Here is an 11,886-nt window from a genome sequence, read left to right on the forward strand (position 1 = left end):
AACATTTGTTGAATGTGATTCCCTCGATTTGATTTTGTTGTGTTCTCTCAGTTGATAATATCAATATCAATATGCATATCAATTTGCATGATACGCAATATATATTATTTTATTAGTCACATTGAAAACTAAAAATGTAAATATAAAAAATTTATTTAAGGTACCGATAAGCACGATATTATTTGCCAGACTGACCAAGACTGAACATAAAAGAATTATAGATGACGTAATAATTCCTTATATGCATTCTCGTGCCTTTCCGTATAGTTTCGTATAATTTCGTGCAGTTGCATATTGTATTAGTACATTCATCAAATGATGATGAAATCAGTATTTCTTCTTTATGTATTTATCATATAATACACTATGAATATCAATTTTGATAGATTTGAATAATCTTTTTTAAAGTGTTGTATATCTATACATGTTATATTCTACACTAATTATATTAATTATAAATCCATACATCAAGGAATATTCCAGTAATATTGCAGCAAAGTTTAACACATTGTTGCAATTGGAATGTCTCATGCTTTCTGAGTCAATGTAAATAAATCCAAAAGTTACAAGTACATTTTTTTTCAAATCTGATTTTTTTTTTCAAATTATCGGTATGATCATCAATCATATTGGTTTGAAATATAAGTACAACAGAAATATAATTACAGTAAGAATAGTCAATATCGCATAAAAGAATGAAAATAAAATTTGATTTGATTTTATATATTTTTTTAAATATATATACAAATGTAAGAAGTAAACATAAAATATGCATAAGAATCAAATAAATAAAGGAAAATAAATATATAGCATATAGATTTAGTAAAAATTTGGTAAAAAACAGAAAATTAATTTTATAACCGTATTTTAGGTATATTTAATATATGTATATATTTTTTTATTTTAAAATTATTTGGCATGCAGATTGTATCTTTTGTAAAAATAATATTTGTGCGCAAGAACAATTCTGAGAATCTAATGAGGAAAGTATTTAACAGAAACATAATCTTTTTCTGTCGTATATACATTTTCTTTAGGCGCGTGTACATTGAAATATTGCACTATGAAAAATATTCTTGAAAAATATTCATAATTTACACAACAACGTTGAAGTTATTAAGATTAAAGAAAACGACAAACGGTAAGAATGATTGTTCTTTATTACAATAAATTTTTATGATATATAATGATACAATAAAGATCTATAAATTCTATGTCCACAACCGAATGGCAAATGCAACTCCTCGAAAATTACATAACGTTCGATTACACTGTACACTTTCTAATTTTAATACTCAGTCGCAATTCAATTTACATATAAGATTAAACCAAATATGCGAGAGTGAGGAAAATGGAAAGACATTTTCTTGATTCGCACAAGAAAAATCACGGGTCTTTCCTCGTACGGCGAGTAATGCGTCGCGATGAATGATATATTACAAAAAGAATCTTATATATATAATAATAATTAGTAATACTTAACACAATGTACACGATACGTATTGGCTACATTATTACGTGTAAGATACTGCATGGAATGCAGCGAGATTGAAAATCTGTACTTATATAATACTTCGTTTCTTGTTAGCATTGTTTTGTAAATACAATACCTCCGACTTCATTTTAATCATCATAGAATATAATCACGATAAGGAAAACATGCAAATACTTCGTGATCATGGATGATCAATAATGTTTTCAATGTCACATATACGGAATATATTTTAACGAATATATTTTATATTTAAATGTTTATTCCTTATTTTTTACTGGAAAATAACATTGCCCACATATAAAAAATATTGATACAGGTAATATCAAATGGTATTGAAAATGGAGGAGTAAATACTTTGAATCTGATATACATACATTTTCTTCCTTTATATACATATTTTTCTTCTTTTCATTTTTTGAATGATTTGATTTGATTGCTTTATAAAGCAATATTATAATATTATGAGAAAAGATCATCATAATTAGAGAAACGAAGTTCTATACAACACTGAAGCTTACAACAATATTGCTGCAACGTTGCAATGTTACTGCAATGTTATTAGAATATTGCAATGCTGTTGGAATGATCTATGCTGTAAGGAATGTAACTAACTGAAAAAATTATATAATTATAATAATATAATATTATTTTTCCTCCAAGTCATAAAATGATGGTTATATTGATTATAAGATGTCAATAATATTTCCATAAAAAATTGTCAATCTCGTGCACGTTCCTGCTTATCTATAGCAAATGCAAGGTTCGTAGAACAGAGTTCCCGCAAATTTATTAAATAAAGATTCGTATTACATTATAAAATTTGCTCTGTCATATTTTTTCTTTTTTTCTGTACAACATGGCACGTCCTATCATACTGTTACTTGGTGCGGTTACATTATGGATCGCCGTATCCTGGTGACATATAATTACTGATTTCGTTCGATTGCTCTCAGTTTTTTTACGCTTGTAGAAGTTTCCGTTTACTTACTAGCTAAACTATGTACAATTCGTATTTTTCATGTATAAAAATTGAAAATAATTGACAAATCCCATTCCAAAACCAATTTTTACTGATTCATTACAAGATGATGGCATGAGAGGAAAAATAAAACTCTTTGAGTCTCTTTGTTCCTCTATTTTTAAGTAGAGTCGCTTTCCTCTGCGATGGTTTGAATCCCAACGCAAAGCAAATTTATCTTCGGCAGTAAAATAGGACAATGTAGCTTCGCTGTCGTTTATTGCAGACAAAGAAAATTATTGCGATTTTCAAGTCATCGGAAGAAAGTAAAATAATTCATATCACAGTCAACGGTTTACCGCACAAATATTTGGACCCGATTGCCCTAACGTCTAACAGTTTGAGCGACAAATAACTGATTTCTTCTTTGTCTACTTCCGCATTATGATCTATAAAGCAGAGATATAAAACAAAGACTATCATTAATCAGATTTATATCATGAAACGTTGTTGCAAGCTGGCCTTTGTAGCGGGACCGCTTAATTTTTATCTTTCTTAAGCGGAACACTTTACAAATATTAAAACATCTTGAAAAACATAAATTAATTTCTAACAAAAGTTTATATCAAACATAAATAAAATTTAAAAAACATTGCCATTTCGAATATACATAAATCGTTATAGTCTATATTTGAAATATTAAATCTTTGTTAATATTAAAATGACATTTTTAGTTAACAGTACATTTGAATTTATGTTTGTTACAAAAGGACATAAGAAGTTTATTATTTAATGATGTAAAATATCATTAACTAATTTGTTCTGTATTTGAGAAAAGAAATAAAATAAAAAATATTAAAATAGTACGTATGTAAAATGTATTGAGCGATTTTCTGATACATTTCAAGTATTCCGCTCGAAAATGCCTAAAACTGTTTTTGCCATTAAAATTTCAACAACGATCATGAATCTCTTCAAAGTTCGCAAGTGATCGCTGTGGACAACTTTAATTTTTTTTATACTTTGCGATATAATCTTTCAATTGTAAAATTTGATCTGTATTTTTAAGAATATATTGAAAAATATCATCATTGTGAATATTACCCATAGCGCAGAAGCTTGCAACATTGCTGCGATGCGATGTTACCGTATGGAATGATCTGTGCTGAATGAGTAGTTTTTAGGATGCATAGATATCTGTACAAAAGTGAGTAATGAGAAAAGTGAGACCGATTTAAATTTATAAAGTCTATGAAGATCTACGTAATTTCAAAGAATTTCAAAAATCGTAATAATACACAGAATCATTATTACAAAAACAAATGCAGAACAGATTTAATCAAAGAAATAAAATTATTTGTATGTGTCGTTTTCTACATTTTATATGTATAAGGACCATATATTTCGTTTGCAATGACAAGGCCAAAAATGCCTTAATACAGGCTTGAAGAAAAGCTGTTAAGCAAAGACAATATTGACGCTGTCGTTGCGAATTAATAAGTCCTAGAATGCTTCTTATATCCTCAAAAGCTAGTACGAAAAGTAATTTATTTACAAGCCACAAATGGCACATTAAGAATATCTTTGCACTACTTGTTCGCGAATATCATCGTCGCACGATTTACATTTCCATTACGTCATTATAGTCTCTTTCATTTTATTTATACTTCGTAATACGTACGAGTCTCTACCTTAGGTCTAATCACAATCGAGCGCGGCACTTGAACGAAGTGTCCTTTATAAGTACAATGTATCCAGTACTCGGAAATTGAGTAACGTGACGCTGTCAGACGAGGGTTTAATATATGATAAAGCGTTCCAATGCTTCTTTTCCTTCCAAAATTCAGCTTTTGTCCCAGGAAAGGTTTCATCAATATGATTATTCCTGATTATTCCTGATTCTATCAGAATCTTGAATTATTTTCGTATCTTCGATATCATCCTTAAAATCACACCGTCGTTTCATTCTTTCTAAAAGGTTTCAACGGTTGCAATTCCCGTTCTAATCGATCAAAATCATTGTAATATTCGTGATCCGATTCTTCTTCGGAACTTCGTTGCCTAATTTGAGACCCGAAGGCACCATTTGGCAAAACTTTCTCCAAATCCGGTGTAGGGATACCCAAAGTCTGTGGCGTAAGCGGACCTTCGTCCTGTGACATTATATATTCTGGATTGTCTAGTGACGTCTTTCCTTGAATCGCTAGAAAATCTGGATATTTTCGGAAGCCATTGTTCAATCGCTTTGTTTCGGATTCTGGATAAAATAAAAATAATATTGATTTTATAAAAAACAGATATACATAGATACATATATATAAATTAGCAACTATACGTAAAATTATGTAGACATAAAAATACAAATTAATATATTGAAAGAACTCTCAAAAGTAGAGTTTAATGTATCTATTTTTAATATGGATAAATTGCTACGTATATCTATTACACAATATAGATAAAGTTATTAAAAATAATAGCAAATTTATAATTTAAATTCACCTGTTGGTTTAGAATCCCCAATGAGATCTATATATTGTGTCGCATTAACTGATGGTTGTGGCGTCGGCACGAGATAATCATTTTCATCTATTGGCAAATCTAGTTTCAAGTTTCCAACTTGAGCTTGCTGTTGCACGACGTTCGTATTGAAACAATCATCCGTCACATCGCAATCTGTAATTTACCATTGCTTCATTAAATAAATAATTTATTCCGTAATGTTCAATATTTGTTTCGTAATGTATTATTCGATTCAATATCAATCATTGTCACAATCAGAGAGATTTCATTCGATTTTTTTCGCAATTAATATTTTGCTTACCTCTAACACCGACCATCTTCAATGGATCCGAACAATATCTCGAACTTGAGCTATCTGACCCTGCGACGTGTCCACAGTGACCATTGGGATGTGCGTAATGCGTACGTTGACCAGAATTGCCGGCCTCGTGCGACGCGTTTCCACTCTCATGATTTCCATACCTCAAGAGTTCTCTGTCCCAGTTTTGCTGATTTTGTGGCGTCGGAGAATCAGCGGCAAGTGGCTTACCGTTCGGCCAGCATGATTTTACCGGTGTATTTGGCGGCGAACCAGAAGTACTTGATGCGGAAATTGTGGGTGGAAGTGGAGCCCGCGATTTAGGTTGTAGGTACTCACCAGCATCTAACAGAGTTTCAGGACCATCCATCGCTGATGCAAGATTTCGAATCATCTCCTTTTCGTCCTACAAATTCACATTAATAATTGCTAAACAATGCTAAACTATATTAAAATTATTAAATAATTACTATAATTAATATATATAATAATAAAAAGTATGTTAATAAAAAGATTATATTACAAAGATATGTTAGGAATGTGCTAATTTTATTATGTTAATAATTAGAAATTGATTAGATTATTACTAAGATCGCTATCTAATATATCTTAGTTTGAGTTGTATAAAAATGTATAAATGGATAAAATGTTGAGTTGTATAAAAATTGATATAAATAGTTCAAAGCATTATTGATAATTATAACGCTAATGAAATGAATTATATAATTTTAATTAACTAATATAATAATCTTCAGTAATAAAAAATGTTTTACATATGAATAAATATTAATTACCTGTAGTGTATACGAAGGCAGTCTCATGTACTTATCTCCTTTAATGGCAAGATATCGACCAGGATCTCTGGACATTTTTGCGAAATCCTCTGCCAGTTCTTTGAAGCTAGGCCTGGATTCAGCGTCAAGCATCCAACACTTAATCATAATCATATATACATCAATCGTGCAAATCGCGGGCTGTGGTAATCTTTCACCCTTTTCCAATAATTCCGGCACATTTCGAGCGGAAACATTTTCGTACGGTCTACCACCATAGGTGAGGACCTCCCAAATGGTCACTCCAAAGGCCCATACATCCGATTTATGATTAAATACTCTATGCTGAATGCATTCTAATGCCAACCACTTGATAGGCATCTTCCCACCTGCAGCCTTATATTGTTCCTCGTTAATATCCAATAATTTAGCAAGACCAAAATCAGTGATTTTCACGCAATTTGGAGTTTGGACGAGGACATTTCGCGCTGCCAAATCTCGGTGAACCAATCTTCTTTCTTCCAGATAGGCCATACCTCTCGCAATTTGCGTGCACCAATTTAACAATGGTTTCGAACCGATTTTATCCTTGTATCTGCGTACAAAATCCAGTAGACAGCCTAGAGGCATCAACTGAGTCACTAACATCATCTGCGACGTCATGCATACTGCGAGTAATTGCAGTAGATTCGGATGTTCGACACTAGCCATAATGTAAGCCTCGTCGAGAAATTCTTTGGATGTGTTCGCACCCGTACCATCATGAAGAACCTTTATAGCAACCGGGATCTTTACATTCTCTCCTTCAGGTACCCAGACGCCTTTGTACACATTGCCGAAAGCACCGTAACCCAATATACCGCCCTTTCTCATCTCTTCTTCCTTGATAATTCGTAGTTTAGCGAGATTTGGTTTCACACCTGTCGGTCGAAGCGGTTCATTGTCGTCCAAACCAGTTAAAGCCATCGTCATCTTCACTGTATTCTCCTTAGCTTTCGTTCTTATTCGCCATAAATACAATAAAACAATGATGATAATAATAAACGCCATTAATACGATCCCAATGCCACCCCAAACTGCTGGATGAAAATCGTTTTCCATTTGATAACCGAGGCCTATAGTTTCTACGGAGCAGTACGGCTCGCTGTCAGGAGGAAAGATCTTGTGAGGATATTCTGGTGGACAGGTCTCCGTGCAATTAAAGGATGTTGTATTATCATCAGAATCATCTATCCTATCCTAAATATATAAATTATAAAATTAATTAGTATACAAAGCATGTTATAAGCAATACTTATTAATTATTATACATATATATTACTTGTATATATATATAATTATGTATTTTACGCATTTAATAAAGAAGATTATATTTGTAATATAATATTATTGTCTACGTACAATGTAAATTTTATAATTCCGGCATTTGTAACACTGATTAGAGCCTGGTCCAAAGCATCCTCGGCACTCTCCGAAACACGATATACATTGCTGCGTGTCAGCATCCGCGAAATGATCAGCAGGGCATTCATCTTCGCATTGCTCTCCTTTCTTATACTTGGTGCATTGTTGACACACTTGTTCGTGGAAACCGTATCCTGTGCATTTTTTGCAACGTGGGTGACACTTGCGACAAACAGCTTTTCCGGCAAGAGGTTTTAAAAGACCTTGCTCTAACTGATCAACCCACTCATAATAATGTCCTATAAATTTTAATAAAAATGTTTTTATGCATGATATTTTGACATAAATATTTTTTATAACACACTATGAAAAACTATGTAAATATTACCTTGTCGTTACAAAAATATACTGTAATGAATTATTTTCAATTACACTCTGTGACATTTAATTTACTATTATTTTTGAACAATTATAGATCGAAATAATAACAATTTTCAATACATATATTTATACTTACAATTAATACATAAATATTTTCAACTTTTTCTTGTTACAAAATATTCATACGTTAATACAAAAATTATGAAACAAAGTTATCGTATAACTTACCATCGGGACACGGCTCTCTCTTCTGTAAACATCTCTCTGGTACTTCGTCGTTCATAATTGCTTTTTCACAACTATGACATCCGTTGGCGCCTATGTTGTTTTCCGGTCCCTTGCAACCGCCCACGCAATTCTCATGGCACTGTTTACATTGACCATTGTCATTGTACTTCGAGGATGGACATTCTGGCACACAGAATGGTCCATCTCGCACGTGTTTGCACTTAATGCATTGATCGGCATTAGGACCGGTACAGGAGCTATAAGATGTGTCGCATTCTTCGTGACACATCTTACAGGTTTTATTGTCCGCTTGATAAATCCTGATAACACAATCGTAATCAATTATTAATTGAAATATCACCTAAGAAAGTAGATAATACGTAAAATTAAAAGCAAACAAGATCAAAATAATGAAAAAAGATTATAGCATGAAAAATTAACCAAAAAAAATACAACACACGTAAAAAATCATTTAAATATAATTAATGTTCAGATTGTCACTCATGCCATTTGCGCTTTTAATACAAATGCGAATTAAAGCGGTTACGAGGAGAATGCACGTGCTGCATAATACACACGTAACTTGCTTACGAGATGGATGAAAAAAAACGGCAAAAATTGAGGCTTAGTTCTCGCGGAAGATTTACCTTCAATCCATGATCTAGGGGAGCAGTTTCGATTGGACAGAAGTCGTATTATTGAAATTTTCGTATTATAAAATTCTACGTTTGTTAACTTACCCTGGCGCATTGCAATCTTGAAGACAGTCGTTCCCTAAAATAACGTTCTTACACGACAAACATTGTGATGGTCCCGGTCCCCAACATCCTTCATCTGAACATTGCTCGTCACATATGAGGCCATCCTCAACTGCAATTCAAATATTCAAAGTAAGATTTTAAAATATAATAATAATTCACAAATTAGAAAGGAAGCTTACAAGAATCGATACAGTTATTGATGCATGAATAACTTATTATGTATAATGTATACGTTAGAACAACCATGTATAAATATTTTAACTCAGATTTGAAAAAAAAATCACTATAACCAGGATCAATAAATAAATAAATAAAAGTTCAATAAATTCTTTATGATGTTCTAAAGATGCTCAATAGCATCGATGTTATTGATATAGATTATCAGATTAATTTGTGATATTATTCCAACTTTAGTTTAGAATTACATTTCAAGACCGATATGTTAGTAGGTATATAATTTGCAGAACAAGAGAAATAGGTATAAAAAAAGTTATGCTAAAATATTATTAGACACTAAATTGTGTTTTGACCTACTTTTGACTATATATAAGATATTTTTCCATTTAAGTATTTATTCTTATATTGATCTAGTTTCATTATTGTTAAAAAAATGCTGTCCAAATAATATAATAATATTATTAATAACATTTTTAATTTATATTGTTCAAAAAATAAAAATAAGAGCTCATAAAATAAAATTTATTAATTTATAATGAATATACCATCATAAACACAAAATTTAATACACTCAGAATACTTGTCTATAATAAAGAATTGCATTTTAAATTAAGAGAAATTAGACTTGTATATTTATTTCTTTATTATACTTACTGCATTCGGTCTCGTTTCGATTATTTGATAAGAGACTTTCATGTTCGGATGATTTTTTAATTCTGTTCCAATTGATACTTTCTGCGTAACATAGATTTTTGTTTTCCAAAATAGCGATCGAGCCGGAATAAATCTTCTTCAAGGAACTAAGACCGAAGGATATCAAAGAAGTCTTGACGATGTATAATGATGCAAAATATTCCGTGAGCGTTCTACCTCCAATCACCTCGAGATTTCGAAAATACGAAAGGTTCTTGAAATCTTCATGATCTCCTTGAATATTGAGGTAACCTGTAATCTCTTTTAATGTTTTGAAGACTTCTAATTCATCAGGATGCATCTTGTCATATCGTTTGCCGAATGAGTAGTTTGGAAAAACATGTTGAAAACCTTCGAAACTCTGATCCAAAATCGTAATGGATCCTTCGATGATGGTACAATCCTTGAAGGTGTCGATATTACCGGAATGCACTTTCTCCACACCTTTGCAGGTTTTTGGACAAGGACCATCACAGGGAACACATTCGCCATTCACCGCTTTCTTCTTCGGTGGACAGGATCTTACGCATGCACCATTGTCCTTTAAAAGATGTTCTGGACATCGTCTTACACAAGTCGCCCCGTACGCGTACTTTCCACCCGGATTGGCTTCCCATGAATATGTTGTTGGATTATATCTAAAAAAATTAAAATTAAAATATTAATTTTCTTATTAATTTTATCATATAAATAATTTGTGCCATAAGCAAACTTTATCTCAGTTTTCTCATATTAATTTATTATTTAGAAAAATTTAAAAGAATATTTGTTCAATAAATTGTGTTAAAAAAAATTAAAATATTTCTACGTATTATAACAATTTTCGCGGCATTTTATATCAATCTTGTATTAAAGATATATAAATATATAATGTGATTTACTTTTGCATAGGCGGACATTCCTGCGTGCACACGCCATCGTCAAAGAAGTTCTTACAGGCAAGGCAGTCGCTCTGTTTGGGACCGGTACAACCACCCGCGCAAAAAAGATGGCAACATTCGCGTGGATTAGGACCGAAGCACCTGCCCTGCCAGCATTGAGGCGAACAGTTCGTTTTCGAGAACTTCTGACAATTCTCTGGACCTTCGCCCCAGCAGCCCTGCTCGCAACTCTCGTCACATGCTGCACATCCGCGTTCCGGTGTTGTAAAATTATACACATAAAAGTATCGTCCTCCTTGGCCTGTGATTATTTCCTCCCAATTGATAGTCTTGATGTGGCAGAGATTGTAGTTGTTGTACATGCCCACGCTCCCATTGAGTATATCTATGACGAAATCAATCGCGGAGAGTTAGATATTATCGCAATAGAACAATAGTTTGTCTTAAATTTCACATTTAATTGTTCAATCGATAGTATTATTTTTAAATGATAATTTGGATTTGGATTTTTAATGATATTTTAAACTTAAAATTTATATTTAATTGTTAAAATGTTTTTATTTATTTGTATGTAAGGTAATAAATTATAAATAAATTATAAATTATACATATAAAAGTATAAATTATCAATTTTACTTATAACTAACAATAAATAAATACTCAGAGATATTTTTTAGAAATGTTTATTGCTTGAACTTCAATCCAGTCATATCAACTTGAATAATGTCTAAGATATAATAGATATTAATAAAATATAAAGTAAATAACGTACCTCTAAGGGATGGCATCTCCAGGTTGTGCATCTGACACATCGTAACGAAGAGGGCGAATTCGTGGTCGTGTATATTGAGTTTGAAAAGGGTCCTGCCACGGATGATCTGTAGGCTTGGGAGGACGAACCTGCGCACGTCCACGTGACTGATGAGCACGTAACCGGTGACCTCCCGTATGTGCTGGAGGAAGCTGAGGTCGAAGGTATTGTTTTGGAGCCATGTGATCTCCAGGTTGCCATCGACGTAAGTACAGTTGGTGTACCGGTCTCGAAGATTCCGATAGTGATGTAGTTTGTTGGACGGTACGGAGAGACGGCCATTTGTACCGATGCAAACTACAAGCAAAGTAATTAACATATATAAGTACATATGCAAATCCATGTAAACATTAAGTTGTACATACAACAAAATATAAAAAGATTATTATTATTCTCTTCATGATTTTTCTATTACTTTATTAAAATTATAAAAAATCTATGAAAAATATTTATGATAATAGTAATAGTAATATATTATATTTTAATTACATCATTTAAAAAATAAA

The 11,886-nt window shown here is 32.0% G+C and overlaps 2 protein-coding genes across 4 annotated transcripts in view; both read right to left on the minus strand.

Moving 5' to 3' along the window:
• LOC108688172 (2-aminoadipate transaminase-like) overlaps positions 1-214 on the minus strand; it is a 3,079-nt gene extending 2,865 nt beyond the window's left edge. The window contains exon 1 of one of the 2 annotated variants that reach the window (XM_018194319.1): positions 2-214. Coding sequence is in view for 1 of the 2 variants with exons in the window: in XM_018194318.1 (XP_018049807.1) it covers positions 1-5 (5 nt within the window). In the remaining variant the exon portion in view is untranslated. The other variant, XM_018194318.1, reaches the window with a different exon arrangement.
• A 3,610-nt stretch (positions 215-3,824) lies between these two features.
• LOC108688203 (epidermal growth factor receptor) overlaps positions 3,825-11,886 on the minus strand; it is a 150,948-nt gene continuing 142,886 nt past the window's right edge. For both annotated transcript variants that reach the window (XM_018194361.1, XM_018194360.1), the window contains 10 exons: positions 11,342-11,677; positions 10,570-10,954; positions 9,650-10,326; positions 8,798-8,927; positions 8,058-8,377; positions 7,446-7,747; positions 6,066-7,283; positions 5,275-5,677; positions 4,953-5,126; positions 3,825-4,710 (listed from right to left, as the gene is read on the minus strand). In XM_018194361.1, coding sequence (XP_018049850.1) covers positions 4,403-4,710; positions 4,953-5,126; positions 5,275-5,677; positions 6,066-7,283; positions 7,446-7,747; positions 8,058-8,377; positions 8,798-8,927; positions 9,650-10,326; positions 10,570-10,954; positions 11,342-11,381 — 3,957 coding nt within the window. In that variant the 5' untranslated portion in view covers positions 11,382-11,677 and the 3' untranslated portion in view covers positions 3,825-4,402. The remainder of the gene's footprint in view (positions 4,711-4,952; positions 5,127-5,274; positions 5,678-6,065; positions 7,284-7,445; positions 7,748-8,057; positions 8,378-8,797; positions 8,928-9,649; positions 10,327-10,569; positions 10,955-11,341; positions 11,678-11,886) is intronic.

Source organism: Atta colombica, unplaced genomic scaffold, assembly GCF_001594045.1.
Source record: "Atta colombica isolate Treedump-2 unplaced genomic scaffold, Acol1.0 scaffold226, whole genome shotgun sequence".
Classification (NCBI taxonomy): domain Eukaryota; kingdom Metazoa; phylum Arthropoda; class Insecta; order Hymenoptera; family Formicidae; genus Atta; species Atta colombica.